We start from the raw sequence: 17973 nt of genomic DNA on the forward strand, positions 1-17973 counted from the left end.
ATTGTACCCAAATAAAATCGGTCCTTTTTTTCCCACAAATGAAGCTTTCTTTTGGTGGTATTTGATTGCCTCTGCAGTTTTTTTCTTTTTTCTTTTTGTTTTTTTTTTCTTATAAGCAACAAACATTTAATACCTATTTGCTCTGTGCAATGGCTTTGCACAGAGCAGCCCAGAACCTCCCTTTATCTGGGGTCCTCCGCTGGCGCTTCTGCCTCCCCCTGCCTTCAGAGTGCCCCCATAGCAAGCCCCTTGCTAAGGGGGAGGTACTTGTGCAGGCTCGATCCTTAGCTACGCTGTGTGCTTCACTGGACACAGACAGTGCGTCTCAGCTCCACGCTCTGCTCCCTCCTCACAGACTGTGATTGACAGCAGGAACAGTGTCCTGTGAGGAGGGAGAGAGAGCGCAGTGCTGCTGCTCTCAGGTACAGCGTTGGATTGAGATTGAGAAGATTTTTTGTACCTTACTGCATAGAATGCATTTTTTTTTTTCCCCAAAATGTTTTCATTTCTGGATAAGATTTACAAATAAAAGGTGACAAAAAAAACTTCTGCCTTTTTAGAATCACTTTAAATCACTTCCTTCTCCTTGCCAGGACTACATGTCCCATGAGGCACTGCTTCTAACACATTCACAAACTCTGACATGTATGGACAGTGTACTGAGCTGTGTGTGCTGCACTATATTTACGGATATGTAAACAAATAATACATTCTGTATGCAGGACAATGAAATGGCTGACTAGCGAATTGTTTATGCCAACTATTTTTATAATCCACATTAATTAGTTGTTCCAGCCCTACTTAGAAACATGTAATCTATTAAATAAGGTCTGTTGGAGCTAATGAAATCATATTTACCTGGATAGGACGCTTGTTGCCTGAAGGGATCTAGAGAGTAGTGATAACTGACTCCTTCTCCAAATGGTCTAAAGTTGAGTGGTGTAGCTCAGGGTTCTGTCTTGGGGCCATTGCTGTTCAATTTGATTCTAAATGTTATAGCATTCTAAAGCTACTTCTGTTCTCTGGGACTAGAGCTATAATACTGGATATTTGGGGACTTACAAAATATTTATTGCTTTGTAGGTGGACAGTCTTTCTGTGAACCCTGGAGCGGATGGTACTCCAGAACTGATGGTGTCCCAGCCAGGTTGTGGATATGCAGTTTTGAGATGTACTTGGAGTGAGGAGACTAGCCTGGCATCTGAGGGGGCAGGAGCAGCTGAAGCAAGGTGAAGAGAGATTTTTTTTAAAGCAGTGGAGGAATTGTAGCCTTTACAAAATAACTATTAATTAACCCTTGTTCTCACCGGTGCATCCTGTCATGCAATTAGAGAGATCCAAGTCACATGACAAGTCGCACCCTATTTCTGCCTATCGAACTGTTCAAATTGGTGGCACTCTGACTTGCACCTCCTTTTGAAAAGGTTCCTGCACTATTTTTGGCGATTTCATGTGTGACTTGAATTGACATCTGTGCATGAAGTTGTATTGATGTCAGCAAGCCCCACATGAAATCGCACTGACTGAATTAACGTGATTTCAAAGCCGCATTCAGTGTGAACTGGAGGTGTTGAAAATAATTGTCTAATCCATCAATCACAATGCAGCCTTGAACGATTCTGCAATGATGCAGAGAGCGACTGCATCCCGATTGGTTGATGTCGTCCCGGCTTGTCCTGCCTCTCCTGGGAGAGTACTCCGAGTGTACGCTACTTACAGGTGGTAAAAAAAAAAACTGTAATATTGAATCCCCTGTCTTACAGTACAAAAAGAGCTCCACTGTACATGCTTTTTAAGAAATATGTAGCTATATACCACGGCGCTCATGTGACTGCCCACTGCTTTCTTCTCTCCATCTGGCTGACGTTACCGGGGGGGATTCTCAGCCCCGCCCGCTATAACTGTCGGATCGGGGGAGAAGGAGAGTGGTGGGCAGTCACGTGAGGGGGGCGGTAAAAAGCATGTACAGTGGGGCACTTAATGTACTGTAAGACAGGGGATTCAATAAGACCGTTATTTTAACACCTCGCAGCTCGTACTGGCTCTGCTGGGAGTTGCGCTCGGTTTCCCTGTTTACCTTTCACTGTTTTAACTCCTAGTGTGCTGGAAGGTGCGAATGGGGAACCTGAGCACAAGTCCTAGCACAGAGCCAATCACCCCTGACCTTCAAGCAGCAGTGTGTGTTTTTTTTTTTTTTCTCCTATGTGAATGGCTGTACCTTGTAGTGCACTAGATTAGTGCACTTTTTAAGTGAGTGAGATTCTGTCTTTTTATTAAATAAAATGTTTATACGGAAAGCACTATGATCCCTCTCGTATTTTAAATTCATGTGGCAGCATAACATCCATTAGAGGAGGATATCTCTTTGGACATCCCCTAAAGATTTGATCCCTTATAGGAGGGGGAATCGCTTTTTTGACCGAAAAAATAGTAGTATAATGCATCAAAGGTTGGCTATTGGTAGTGGTTAACACAAGTGGTGCTGCACTATACTGTATGCATTTGTTCTCCTGTGAGAAGTTTCGGTGTAATGGACTGCACTTACCTGTGAGGAAGGCTGAATTCTAGGACTGCATACATTTCTCCTAATGAACTGTATTCCCTATCATTATGATTAGGAGGATAATTGTTTATATTCTACTTTGTCATTTTTAAGGTGGATCCCCGTATATACATTTTATTTACTTCCTATGACTGTATAACTGGTGTAGCATGGTCCATTATATTACCATGTAAGTGGAGCATGCTGGGAGCGCTCTGCCAGGAGAAAATTGATGTGTGCACTTGAGTTCCTTCCAAGCTCGTTCCTTGGTGTGCTGTGGGAAAAAAATGCTAAATAACTTGAGGTCAGTTGAGTGTCAGAAAGGACAGAGCTTGGAATTTTGGGGAGAAGATCTAGCTGCTATGTTCCCTAAGGAAGCCAACTGGTAATGCCAGCACCCAAGCCCACTATCCTGTTTGGGCAGAATGACATTTTGCCTGTTGAAACAATCCTTTTCTGTTATCCTGGTATCATCTCCTGTCTGGATAAGCATGCAGACACACAGAGGAGGAAGCTGGCCATGCACATGCTTTGTGCTCTGAATAGAATGTGTAATTAAATAATTATAATGAAATGGAACGCATAACAAACACATGGATATCACTTCTCTTTTTGTTCTTTTTTTATATCCTTATATATATAATATATATTTGGGGGTTCTAAGTAATTTTATCGCAAAATACCGGTTTTAACTTATAGGCAACAAGTGTCAGAAAAAGGCTGGGTCTTAAAGAGTTTAAACTGCCGTCCTTTAGTGCCGGTTCACACATATGCAATGTCAGACATCGCATGTGATTCGCAGTGCACTGCTCTGCAAATCACATTCTATGTCTGTGCGTTGGTAATTCAGCCATACAGATGGCATGGCTGAATTCGCATTGCATTAGGAACAAAGTCGCCCAGGACCCTTTTTTTGGTCCGCACCAGAATCTGATCACATGGGTGTTCACACCTATGCCATCCGATTCATGTTCGAACTGTCAGTTCATTCTGCAATATGCGAACCAATCTGGGGGTGTCGTTAACTTTGTATTGACACCCCCAGTGATTCGCATATGGCAGTGTGAACTGCCTGCGATTTAAATGCGATGCGGGAATCCAGAACTGAGAATCGCAATCAAATCGTGATACTGGTGAAGATGCACACCTCTAGTGTGAACGAGGGCTAAACATTTGAAAATAAACTACCATGGTTTGACCTGTTAGAGCATACTAAGTAATAGTGCAGCAGATCAAACATGTACTGTAATGTGTGTGTATTTAATGTCCTGCATTGGAACAACCTTGTGTGTGGGTTCTTTTTGATAAACGTGACATACAAACAGCTGTGCATGGCATTTTTTTTTTTTTTTGCTTTGGAAAATGTGGGGGAAGCATTAGGTCTTCTGTTATATTTTTATTGCTTTGTCCCAATTTATCTTTTGTACTGGGACCCTTGTTTATCAATACATTTTTAACTTGTACAGAGCTTGATCTACATATTGTGGCTATGAAGGGGCTAACCAGTCAATATGAAATGATTGTTAGCAATTACGGCCCCATTCTCACCTCAGCGTTTTGTAGCTTAACGCTTGAAGTTTCAAAGCGCTGGTGGAGGAAAAAAAAAAAAAAAATTATTTTCGATGAAGTTGGTTCACATCTCCTCTAGGAAAAAAGCAAAAAGGAAGTAGAACTGTTGAAGGAACTGATTGCTCTGAGTGCGTAGCCTTGCCTCCTATTTCCATTTGGTTCCTCCGATCCTTCCAGTGACATCCCTTCTGCCATGCATTCCATGGTGGTCAGCATGGCTTCTAAGGGCTCACACAGGTTCCTGAAGCAGCCCTCTCCCTGTCCCAGTAGTTGGAACGGATGACAGTGGTCCTGCAGGACAGGCTCAGGAGGACCTACATCTAAAGAGAACTACAGATGAGCAATTATTTGTTATATTTCTTGTGAGTGTTTTTAATCCTTTATTATTAAAACACTATTGGGATACTACACGTAGAGCCCATTCACACAGGGGCGACACGACTTGCCGGGGCGACCTGTCATTGAAGTCAATGCAAGTCGCCTCCAGGTCGCCCCAAAGTAGTACAGGACCCCTTTTCTAGGTCGGAGCGACTTGTGTCGCTCCTATTAGATCGGGTCCTTTGCTTATCAATGGCAGGCGACCCACCGCGATTTGTCAGGCAACCAAGTCGCCTGACAAGTCGCGCTAGTGTGAATGGGGACTTAGCTGGCACTTCCTTCTTTTTGCTTTTTTTCTATTTGATCTATACAGAGCCGGTCACAATTCTGAGGATAGCAGCCAAAGTTGATCCAACGCTTTTCTTTATTATCCCCAACTATTATGGACTAGAGACTTTTTTTTTTATACAGATCTTCTTTCACCTTGACTATTGGTAGATATTTATACCTTTTGCTGGCTGGTTTCTATATACAACATAACTCTGCGCCAGTGTCTATATTCCTTATCAATTCTCCACTACAAGTCGCCTGAAGCTGAAGCTTCTGGAGCTTTTTTTTTGTAGCTCAAAAAGGGCAGATGGTGCATATTTTTTGTTGCATGGAAACACTTGATTCGAGTGTTTTTGAGAGTTTTAGTGCATTTTGTCGTGGTTTTTTTTTTTTTTTTTTTTATTATTTTTGTGCGATTTTCTGTTCAAATGCAGTAATTAAATGAAGAAGAAGAAGAAGAATAATGAAATAAAATGAATTAAGAAAACCCTAACCCCCAACCCTTAACCCTAATATTAAACCCTAACACAAATATTAATTCCTAATCCTGCCTAACACAAATATGAATCCCTAATCCTAACCCTAATATTGACCCTTAACCCTATACAAAAAAACAAAATAGAACAAATGGTGAAACAGATCATATTTTTCTCTATTGGCTAATTAAAAATGCCAGAGCGCAAACTCTGTACACAAACGCGCTTGAACGTTAAACCCAACGCTCAGATGTGAATTCAGCCTAACTGTTGGCAACAGGAATTTAAAGTAAACCTCTTCAGAGAAACGGGAGTTCTGCCACCCCTGGCTTGAAAATGCTAGTTGCCTTGCTGTTATACTGATTCTTTTGCCTTTAGTACTTTGAGTTGCAGAAGAATAGGTGATGGCAGCCTTTGTTAAAAAAAAAAAGTGTCCTGTAAAATCCCCTGTAACTCACTTTAAACTTGCAGCAGCTGAAACTTATTAAATCTGAACTTAAGCACAAAAAGGCTCATGTATATGTATTCCTGAATAGCCACAAATGATATAAATATACTTTGTATGTATCAAATGCTTTTGCATATCCAGATATTACCTTGTAAGTGTTGCAGTGACATGACTGGGCTGTAAGTAACCTCAGCAGAGAGCATAGCTGTGGGTGGGACCCAGCAGGTCCACCAAAACGGGATCCCTGTATAATATTATTGGGGTAGCAAATACAAGACCAGTCACCCTGCACAAATAAAGCAGCAGTGACCAACCTTTATTACAGAAATCTCTTGCCTTTAGGAAAAGCGTATGAGTTGGTTGCATTACTGTAAATATGTGGTGGAAATACACAAATGATCTCAAAGTTCAACTAACAATACGCATGCCATATGTATTTTGACAGTACAGTGTTTTGGCCTGGAGTTAAAGTAGAAGTCCAAGCTTTTACTAACTAAGCTTAAATCTGCTCCCACCCCTTTTATAAATCCTATACGAACAACCCTGGAGAAGTAAATTGCATATACTTGCCTATTCTCATGGTGCTTTGATCTGGTTACGTGATCTCCCCAGCCGCCGGCTTCAGGAGAGAAGTAAATTCAGCAACCACTGCAATATCTGGAAGGTGATGCCACCCATGGGCTTTTTATGGGGCATTGTCTGTTGCCTGTCCCTCCTCTCCTTTAAAGACACCACTGGGTGCTTGTGACTGGACCAGAGTGCCTTGAGAAAATAGGTAAGTAGAAGTATCTTCATACTACAGGGTAGAAAGTATAGGATATAGATGGGGGGTGGGAGCTGATTTAGGCCTAGTAATAGGCTGATCTTCTGCTTTAAATTAGCCTTTATTATGCCCTGGAGCCTTTTATATAACCACATACATATCTAACCTTTCAGCCGTGAATTCCCCCCCAATGTTATTTTTTTAAACCCATGTCATTTTTCACTGTCCTTAGAGAAGTTTCTTCAAGAGATGTAATCCTCCACCAAACATCTGGCCGGATCCACAATAAAAATGTTTCTACACACCTCATTGGCAGCATCAAGCAGGGTGGGTATGTATAGCTTGTAGGTTTTCCTTAAATTTAAATTTAAACATCATTGCTCAGCCTGGTGTCATTAACTACTTCACGCAAACCAACGTACCTGTACGCTGGCTTGCAGAAGTGGTTGTACTGGGATGATAGCTGCAGGCATCAACCCGGTATCGTTTTTTTAGAGCCGGCGGTCGGCTTTCAGGAGGTAAGGGCCAATGCAGCTCAGCAGCCACTCGGCTGTTATCCCTGCGAGCGGGCGGGGACATGTCTCCCACTCCCCCCGCCCGCTGCCTTCTGTGGCCCTGCCTGGGTCTCCCGTCCTGGACTGGAAGTGATGTCACAATGTCACTTCCGGTTTACTCGGCTGCTAACGGCGCTGATTTAAAAAAAAAACTGTCAGTATTCAAAAATGCAGATTTCGGCATTTTGAATACTTTGAAGTGCATTGCAGGGGTCTGGGGTCTTTTGGACCCCGATCCCTCCATAAAGAGTACCTATTGCTGCCTATTACTGTCACAAGGGATGTTTACATTTCTTGTGACGGCAGCAAAAGTGATCAAATAGGAAGAAAAAAAAAAAAAACTGCTAAAAATAAAAAATTAAATAAAATAAATTAAAAACTTTAAAGTGCCCCGTCAGCTCGCGCACACAAGAAGACGCATAATTAAGTCGCACCTACAAATTAAAATGGTGTTCCAAACACATGTAAGGTATCGTCATAGCGAGAGCAATAATTCTAGAAAAAGACCTCCTATGTAACTCTAAACTGGTAATCGTTACATTTTTTAAAGCATCGCCTATGGAGATTTTTAAGTACCGTAGTTTGTTGCCAATTCACGAGTGTGCGCGATTTTAAACCGTAACATGTTAGGTTTCTATTTACTCGGTGTGAAATCATCTTTCACAATAAACAAAAAAATTGGGCTAACTTTACTGTTTAGTTTTTTTTTTTTTTTTTTAAATGCAGTGAAATTTATTTTTTCCCCAAAAAAATGCGTTTTCAAAAGACTGCTGCGCGAACACCACGTCACAAAAAAAATTGCAATATTTTTATATCGCCATTTTATTCTTCAGTCTTTGCTAAAAAAAAAAAAAAAAATGTTTGGGGGTTCTAAGTAGTTTTCTAGCAAAAATACTGATTTTACTTGTAAACATGTCAGAAATGGGCTTGGTCCTTAAGTGGTTAATAATGCAGTAGTCATTAAAAATCCTATTTGACCGTTGCTGATTCTCGAGGCCCAATGTAGAAAACAATTTCTGGGTAAAGTGATCATGATGACAAATGGGGGACATTTTTCAAAGATATTGCAACCTATTTATTGCAGCCGCTAAAAATCAAGAAATGCAAGGGTTTTTTACTTTAATATTTGTGACCTGCTTCATACAAATTGCAACAAGGAGCAATTTTACAGTAAACTTGCAACTGCCTTTTGCATCCTAAATTTAGATACAGAACAATCACAAAGTTAAGAAGTCCTGCTGTGGACTACCTAATGTAGTGTCAGTTTTGAAGCGGTATTAATCACTTGCCAACTGCGCTAAAACAAAATGACGGCTCCCGCGCGGTTGTCCAGTTCTGGGAGGACTTAATTTGAAGGGAATTCACTCGCAATTGAACAATAATTCTCCCACTCCCACCAGTCTTTGGGAAGGATGCGCTGGAACTGGAGGGAGTCCAGAGAAGGGCAACAAAGCTAACAAAAGGGACTAGAGCTGGAGTCTTCAAACTATGGCCCTCCAGTTGTTCAGGAACTACAATTCCTATCATCCCTAGTTATGTCTGTGAATGTCAGAATTTTACAATGCCTCATGGGGATGTGTGGGATGCAACAGCTGGAGGGCCGTAGTTTGATAATCCCTGGACTAGAGGATCTCTGCTATGGGGAAAGACTATAAACCTTGAACTTATTCTCTCTGGAGAGGAGATGCTTGAGCGAGGATATGATTGCGATGTACTAGTACCGTACTGGTGACCCTAGCATAGGGAAAAAACTGTTCAGTTAAAGGGAATTGAAAAAGATAAGTGGCCATTCACTGAAATTGGAAGAGAAGCGGTTTAACCGTAAAACTGCATAGAGGGTTTTTTACTTGAGAGCGGTAAGGATGTGGCATTCTCTTCCACAAGCAGTTGTATCAGCAGGGAGCGTTGATAGTTTAAAAAAAAACTATTAGATGGGCGCCTTAAGCATAACATACATGGATGTACAATGTACTCTAGACAAAAAAAAAAACACATACACACACACACACACACACACCATAGGTTGAACTGGATTGCCTGGTGCTTTTTTTTTTTTTTTTTTTTTTTTTTTTTCAACCTTACCAACTATGTAATGTCTTCTGTTCAGGACCTGGTGTGGGGAACAATGAAGCTGGTTTGTTTGCACTCTGCACACTGGATGGTGAGTAGATATATTGATATTTTAAAACTCTAATCTGTATTGGATCAGGGGTATACATATACTGCCACCTACAGTAAGATTGGATAATGGCAAAACATTTTTAGGCCAACACCTGCCTAACTCCTCATCTACCCAGTCTAAAATTTATTTTTATTGGTGCCCTAATAGGATGTTTTTCTTCAGCCTTAATGAGAGACTAACCAATCCTAAATCCTTTTTCAATCATGCTACATATCTGCACATAGACACAAGAGGGACAGCTGCACTGCTACGAATAACTTCAATCCATATTCCCCTAACTGTTCTGAAGGCATCTACTCCGTATCCTCTGAGGAAACAAACATCTACAATCTGAAATGCAATTACCCTAAAGCTCTACATCATAAGACTCTCCTCTAGCTTTGTTGGTTGAGGCCAAGTACCCTTCCCTGTTGTTGGTGACCTTCACAACATCTCCTGCCCCTTCCCCTGCTTAAGTCACCATTCATTTTCTGGTGACGTTTGAACAGGCTTGGACGCTGGGACAAGCTCCGAATTTCGAAGTCTCAACATTCTACCTTTTTGAAGAGACTGTTTTTGAGGCACCACAGTTTTGCACTTGTACCTACAGGCAAGTCTTTAATGTAGCTTACCTGTAGGTGCAGTGAATATCTCCTAAACTTGCACTGTTTAGAAAATATTCACACTGCATGCAGCCGGTGACCTAACTAGCGCATGCGCTCTGAAGAAACGGCATATCCTTGCCGTTCCTTCAATGGAGGTAGTGAAGTCATTGCGGCTCGGCCAATCAGACAGCCGGAGCACTTGAACCTGAAAGGGAAGACTAGGTGAAGATGGAAGCCCTGTCAGGGGTGATAGCGTGTCGCTGGAGGGCTTCATTCTAGGGTAAGTATTTCTTAATGTGCTAGTATGCAATGCATACTAGCACAATATGCCATTATCTTGCAGGTTTTTATTTATTTTTTTAAAAGGTGCAGTTTACTACCGCTTTTACGCTCCAGAAAAGCCTCTTCACCCTATCATTCCACTCGACCATGACTGGTTTCGTACCCTTTGTCATGTCAGTCAGTGGCACAGCAATGGTGGCGAAGTTGACAAACCAAACAATGTACAAAAATGCTCAGACTTGCTTCTTTAGGGCAGGGCCAAGCCTAAATAACCTCTACCTTTTTGTTCATCTTGGGTTTCACCATACCCACAATGTACCCCAAGTACTTGGTCTCTTCCATCATAATGACACACTTTTTTTGGATTACCAGAAAACACCCTTTTACTTTTAGAGAATCCCAACACTAATGCCCCGTACACACGTACAGATTATCTGAAGACTTTTGTCTTCAGATTTACCTTTTCTATGTAGTGCAAGGGCCTGCCGGATTGCATACAAATTGAAAGTGCTTAGGTTTGACCTCATATTATATGGTTTTGGTAAATCTACAGACAAAAGTCTTCAGATAATCTGCACGTGTGTACGGGGCATAAGGGTAGATGGAACTCCAGTCTGTATGAAAGATGGCAATGGTGTCCAGATATAGAGGTGTATTTCTGATGATTGTGTAGTGATCTATAAGTCCTCTGAAAAGTAGCTGGGGCAGAATGCAATCCAAATGGCTTTCTTTTACATTGTAAGTGGGCCTCTAGGGTAGTAAATGCCATCTTTTTCTGGCTTCCATAGTTAACGGTATAGACTTCGGTACCGACACAGTTGGGCCCAACCATGGACTCTGATTCCTTAATGATATCGAGTTTCAGCAGTTTCTGAACTTTTTGATCTTGTGTGCCTTGGGAATGGGTTAGGGTTTTATTCTGCCTTTTTTGCATTAAGTTCAATGACATTGTCATGTTTAATCACCTTGGTAAAACCTGGCAGTCCTGAAAAGATTCCTCTGTGAGAACTCTTGTCTGTTGAGTTTGCGACTTTGGCAGGATGGTGACAACTGGGACTAGGTCCACCCCTACAAAGGGCTAGAACTAATCTCATCCAGAACAGCTAAATGCTCTCGCTCCTTACAGCATTTTAACAGATTCACATGGTAGATGTGGACAGCTTTCACTTCTTAGATTGATATACTATGTAATTTAACTCACCAACCTTCTCTACCACATCAAAAGGCCCCTGCCATCTGGCCAGGACCGTATTCTCTACTGTTGTGTGTGTAAAAAAGAAAAAACAAAAAAGACCACTTTAATATGCAATTCTGTGCTGTTCTTATACATTCTTGTTCTTTTTGTTTATGCACAATTGGCTATGCTGCAGCTTCTTCTAAGTGTAGATACAACTTCTACACAAATGTCAAAATTACATAGATTTAGCACAATGCTGATTTCAAACTTAATGTGCTATAATTAGAAATTGTTTTAGAGAAATGTGTGAAAATATGCATAGTGTTATTAATAAATACAGTACTTTTTAATCCTTCGTAAGAAATATCAGCAAAAAACACAAACCTTACCAATCTGAACAAATTTTTATCCATAAATTGACAAACCTACAGTAAAACATGAGGGCCAGAAAATGTATTACACTACAGATTTTCACCTCACTAAAGCCCCGTACACACACACCGATTGTCGGCCGAACTATCGGCCGTCTTTTGTCCAGGGCTGTCATGTCTGTTGAAAACTGCAAAAGACTGCACACGAATTTTGTCGGCCAACAACAGCCAACTGCAGAAGTGATGTCATGTGATGGTTAACTTTTCCGTGTGTTTTTTCTTCTCTGAGCATGCCCAGTCTTGCAAATCTGCTGTTTGTCGGCCGAATTCTGTACTGACTGAGGAACAATCGGCCGTTCTGGTGTTGGCCAACAAAAATTTTCTGTTGCAAAGATTTTATTGGAGTTAACAAATGTAGTACAACGTTTAACATGCACTGGAGAATTACAGAGATACAACTAATAACCCATAGGGTACAGAGAGCAAACAATAAAGTAACAAACAGTCGTAACCTCAGGAAAACCTCCAGTAAGTGACAACAAAGGCTATGAACCAATGGGGGATCTCGGGATGGAGAAAGGTAAAAGGAACCCATCCCCTAGGCACCCCGTAAAGGGAACAAGCTGTGCCCAGGAGGAGAGGCGCGGCCAACAAGTACTCACCAAATGATGAGGCAACTGCAAGAGGGTAATCAGATCCCGGAGGAGGGAAGCATGGGACAAATAGGGCTGTCCTGGGCAGGGACCAAGACAGCTGGAGCATGAGGTTACGATTAGCAAACAGGGGGAAACATAGCTCTCCGTTACCACATGACCAGTGGTTGAACAATAGTAGTTGAACCAGACTTGCCAACAAAAATTTTAAAGCCTGCACACCAGATTCTGTTCGGCCGAAAAGTCGCAGTCGGTTGTCGGAAGCATCATACTAACAAGCCGACAATTGGCCGATCGGACGTTGGCCGAATATTTACGGCCGACAATCACTACGTGTGTACGGACCTTAAGGTTCTAAAGAATAAAGTTCATGGACTAGGCAGAGCACTAATGGATCAATTGAAAAGAGCCAAAACATTTGCAGTACAAATAGACTTAAAGCAATTCACAGTTGTGCTTTTGCACTTTGATTTAAAGCCAGTGTAAAACTATATCTAAAGCCATGTATAAAATATGTCAAGGCATAGCAATTTTAACCTACCCTAATAAAAAGCAAGCTACCACAAATTTGCGATTCACTCACAAAATTACAAATATTGATAAAATGAAATGTGCAGTGCCTAAAAATGTATAACCTATGTAATATACTTGAAATATAAATCAGTGAAAACTCAGCAATAATAGTAAAGATAATAAACATTCAAATCAAGTTTTCACTGATATATATTTCAAATATTTTTATTTCATATATATCTAAAGCCAAATTACTTATGGATTAGTGGTAAATGTACATGGATTGTGTGCTCCTTTTTTTTTTATGAATTTTTGTATCTTTTTCAGGCACTTTGAAACTCATGCAGGGTTCTGATAGGCTTTTGTGGTCAGTTCAGGTTGATCACCAGTTATTTGCTTTGGAGAAACTAGATGTGACGGTAAGCTGATGCCATCACAAATTCTCCTATGTTCTTTTTTTCTGTTAGCTACTTTGTACTTTATTCTTTTTAAAGATGTTTTTTTTTTTTTAAATTAATAGCAGCATTGGTGGGAGCTGTTGTGGTGTGAAAGTTGTCCAAAATTTTTTTTCTTTTCTTCTGAATAAAGGATCATATGACCTGTGTCTATTGGTAATCAGATTGTGTGGGTGTGTGTGTTTTGTGTGATTTTTTTTTTTTATTTTTTTTATTTTTTTGTTTTTCTTTTTGCAGGGAAATGGCCAAGAGGAAGTTGTTGCTTGTGCTTGGGATGGACAAACATACATTATTGATCACAATCGCACTGTTCTGCGGTTCCAGGTTGATGAGAATGTTAGTGCCTTCTGTGCTGGTAATTGACAGTCTGTATATGGTACGATAACAAGTCTGCAGATTTTTTATTGCAGATTTTTATGAAGATTTATGCTTCCATGCTGTTTTTATTCCAGGACTGTATGCGTGTAGGGGAGGTCAGAATAGTCCTTGCCTGGTTTATGTGGGTTTTAACCAAAAAGTCTATGTATATTGGTCAGTGCTGCTGGAGAGAATAGAATCTTCCAATATCTTTCGTGTTTTGGAGGGAAATGAAGAATTTGCTTCAATTCTTAAAGAATTGCATGTGGGTAAGTGTTTCCTGCTTTAATATTATAGATAGAGGTTAAGAACCATATTATTGGACTAGTTGTACTTAATGTGCCTTTTGTCTACTAGCAGATGTGTCCCTGTTGCGAGCAGGGTAATATTAAAGTTGAACTCAAGGCGAACAGCTAAACACAAAAAAAATAAATACTTATAATTAAGGAGTTTCCTTTCCCATGGTTTTTTTTTTTTTTTCCTCTCTACTTCCAAGTCTTTCACTTGCATAGCTCTGCCACACCACACAGCCATGCCTAGCAGTGCAGGAGGCATGTTTTCTTCTCTACTACACTTGCATGTCCTTAAACCCCCACCCCACAGCCTATGAGCCTGTGTCTGGACAGTACTCGTTTTAGTGTATTTTCTCTCTCTCTCTGAGTCTTGGCTCTGCTATACCATTACTACAAGAGGCTGGTGCCAAGTTATATTCACGTATTTAAACTACAGAAAAACTTTGGATTGTGAGTAACTTGTTCTGCAAGTGTTTTTTAAGAAGAGCAACATTTTTAAAAAATGTATTTTAACTTGATGAACGAGCAAGGTTTTGCAATGCTAGTAGTGTCACGTCACAACTGAGTATAAAAGGGAAGATAAATCCCATTTTAGTCAACGGGAGCTGTCTTAATTAGCACCCCTAAAGTTTCCAGTACTACGAAGGCGACTTCTATCCGACTTGTGCACATAGACCTTACGGAGGGTTTGTAAAAAAAAAAATGCTTATGCTCAAAGAAGCTCAATTAAAAAACGTGCACCAAAAAGCATAAGCTTCTTCAAGCTGGACTAAAAACTCAAATACCTGTAAAAGCAGCTTTTTATTTTGAGCTGCAGTGTGCATGAGCCCAACGTTGGATCCTCCTCTTAATTTATGTGACTGGGATCCAACATTACAGGAACAAATTATCTGAGTTTCCATTATTTCTTATGAGGAAATTCAGTTTGATATGAGTGCTTTGGATTACAAGCACGTTTCCGGGACGAATTATGCTCGCAGTGCTAGGTTTTACTGTACTTGTATTTAATATGGAACTAAACTGTTTATGCTGTGCTCAAAAAGGCTGAGGGCAAATGACTAGTTGGCAGAATTGGCTGCAGGCTCTCTGCAGCTGACCTTTCCCTGTTAATAACTTTGCCTTCCTTGCTCTGCGCTGTATCTGTATGGAAGCGGCCATATTGGTAGAGGCAGTGTTTTGGCTTCCTCATGTCAGTGCCTCCAACAAGGCAAAGAGTGAGCAGCACAGTAGTGATCTCACAATATGTCACTCAAAATTTCCTGAGACTAGCAGTCAGGGTCAACTCTGCATTAATATCACAGTGCAGGTATACAGCTATGAGGCTGTAGGCTTAGGAGTGCTAGGCATCCTCACCTTTTAGGAATTGTACTGCTATTTTCAGGAGTAATTCAAGAAAAAGAAGAACATTTTAAGGGTACTGCTAAGGCATAATTAATTTAAAAAGGTTTTAAATCTTCAGTTTTTGAGTCTGAACCCACCTAAAATAAATTTCAGTTTATAACTTTTAATTAATACAAGGCTGCATTAATGTTATTTATATCTGCCTGGACCTTTGCTTTAAAGTAGTTACATTTAGAGAACCATATCCCATAATGCCACAGCAGAACAGACGTTAAGAAGGTGGCATCTGATGCCATTTATGCTCCCTTCCCACTCTCGTTTAACTTTATCAAAGAAGTTTTCCTCTAGTGCTGTTGCTAAGACAATGCAGTACATCACAAAGCATACATTAAAATAACCATGTGCTCTAAATAATTTGAAAAATATGAACAAAACTTAGGGGTGCCATGACCAGAACAGTATTGGATTCAAATACAGTTTTAATAATGTGGTTTTATATTTCAGATGCGAATGATACTTCTGCTGTCCGTGAACTTATCCATCAAACCCTGTATTCTCCTAAAGGACAACATTAACATCAATCTAAAGCGAAGCGTTTGATGACCTTAGGAACATGACCACTGGGACACTTACCTTGTGACTTTGGATATGACCTTAGTCCACTTTGCACAATGTGTACTGTACAGTGATGAAGAGTTATTTTTGCTAGGGATGCAAATGAACCGCTATATCCATTTCAACCATGCCATGGCATGTTAACTGTTGGGTGTTGATTTCCAGGACACCATTGTCTACCATTCAATCCGCTGTAGAAGATCTGCTTATTTGAAAGCAAAAACCCTTGGGTGATGCCTTCTATATCTGCCATATCATTATTTTAATACAGATCGAGTGAATAACAATTATGTCCTCAATTGCAATCTCTTTTGCCTCATACACACTTAACTTGTACGGTTGTGACAAAATTGTTATATCATGCGTACATTTATTCCAGCATAAGAGCTGAGTTAAGGTTTAATATATTTTATATAGATTTATCATCGGTACATTTGGCTCATCAGCAGTTGACAAAAAAACATGATGTTGATGGCGACATACCTAAGTATACCTAAAATTTTAACAAAATAACTGAAATATTAAAGTAGTTGTAAACTCTTGCATATACCCAGTGAAGTGACTGGCCTCAGATGATACACAGAGATTAAACAAATCCTCCTGCATCGGTTGCACCTGTTTATCTGCAGTCTTTTCTTCTCTACATCTATTATAAAAGTCCAGCATTTATAAAGAGTATCTGATCTCCCAGAAAACTGGGTGGAGAGATCATGTTACACACTGCAGAGCTCAGTGAGTAGAGCTCTGAGAGCTGATAAGAGGGAAGGAACACCCCCCCCCCCTTCACCACACAGGAACAGAGCTGAGCCTGTCAATCACAGGCTGTGTGCTGGCGATCCCTCCTCTGTCACATTTTGTTTTCCCTCTTGGTGTCATGGAGAACTTGTCAGAAGTGAGTTACGCAGACAGAAATGACACTTAGTGCTCAGGCAGTGCCATCTTAAGAGCATTAAACGGCCCCGGGCAATACAGTGCACTGGGGCCCTGCCTACGCAATCACCCACAAGAATAAAAATGCAAATTATCAATAAGGCTATATTTATTGGTACAGCAGTGGCAGGCTAATGACAGCTTCCAAGTTGGGCGGCTGGGTCCGGTGAACACACACACGGATGGGAGTCAGACTCAACTGTCCTGTGTGTGCCTGTTCCCGTGGAGGCGGACAGGCATTCCTGCTGTTGTGGGCTCCCCCTCCACAGCCCAAGTGGCCTGACAGCAGCGCAGGGCTGACAGGCGCTTGCCACCTACTAAATTCGGTGGCGGGATGCACACGGGAATCGGGAATAATGCTTGGCTGGGTCGCTGGGCAGGTGGGTCTCCTGGGCAACTGCCCAGTGTGCCCACTTTCGGTAAGATGGCCCTGTGCTCAGGATTAGGATAAGTACACACAATAGGGAGATAGGCTTTGTTCAGATTTCATATCTGAGATTTACAACTGCTTTAATAACTAATGAAAGATCAAAAGGAAAGGAAGGAAAGGGGGGGGGAGGGGGATAGATGGGAAGGAAGAGGGAGTAAGACTGTTTTTGGAAACTCGTATCCTGTCAAGGTGGAATTTCTGTAATAAGAAAGTAAAACTTATTATAGTAATCTTTACATTATAGAATCCCTTTATCAAACGCATGGGGATGAAGTGAAGGGTGAGAGCCCAATGAAGGTCCTTCAAAGATTAGTGGTTTCAAGGCATCTGGTGAAGAATCGAAGACTGATTTAATTAACTACTTCAATACCGGGCACTTTCACCCCCTTCCTGCCCAGGCCAATTTTCCCCTTTTTAGCGCTGTTGCATTTTGAATGACAATTGCGCGGTCATGCAACACTGTACCTACACCAAATTTATGTCATTTCCCCCCCACAAATAGAGCTTTCTTTTGGTGGTATTTCATAACCTCTGGGTTTTTTCCTTTTTGCTAAACAAATAAAAAAAGACCAAAAAGTTTTTTTTTTGTTTTGTTATACAATTTTGTAAATAAATAAATTTTTTCCGGCACTGATGGGGAGGCACTGATATGTGGCACTGATAGGTAGCACTGATATGCAGCATTGGTGGGCACTGATAGGTGGAGCTGATGGGCACTGATAGGTGGCACTGATGGGTGGCATTAATGGACACTGATAGGCGGCACTGGTGGGCAATAATGGGCACTGGT

The 17973-nt window shown here is 41.0% G+C and overlaps 1 protein-coding gene across 1 annotated transcript in view; it reads left to right on the forward strand.

Moving 5' to 3' along the window:
* ITFG2 (integrin alpha FG-GAP repeat containing 2) overlaps positions 1 to 16038 on the forward strand; it is a 33145-nt gene extending 17107 nt beyond the window's left edge. Inside the window, exons 6-12 of the mRNA XM_082256849.1 lie at positions 1084 to 1229; positions 6679 to 6773; positions 9108 to 9161; positions 13090 to 13181; positions 13455 to 13572; positions 13670 to 13843; positions 15713 to 16038. Of these exons, the coding sequence (XP_082112975.1) occupies positions 1084 to 1229; positions 6679 to 6773; positions 9108 to 9161; positions 13090 to 13181; positions 13455 to 13572; positions 13670 to 13843; positions 15713 to 15783 (750 nt within the window). The 3' untranslated portion in view covers positions 15784 to 16038. The remainder of the gene's footprint in view (positions 1 to 1083; positions 1230 to 6678; positions 6774 to 9107; positions 9162 to 13089; positions 13182 to 13454; positions 13573 to 13669; positions 13844 to 15712) is intronic.
* Positions 16039 to 17973: the final 1935 nt, after the last annotated feature.

Source organism: Pelophylax lessonae (genome assembly GCF_965119305.1).
Source record: "Pelophylax lessonae genome assembly, chromosome: 4".
NCBI classification, from domain to species: Eukaryota; Metazoa; Chordata; class Amphibia; order Anura; family Ranidae; genus Pelophylax; species Pelophylax lessonae.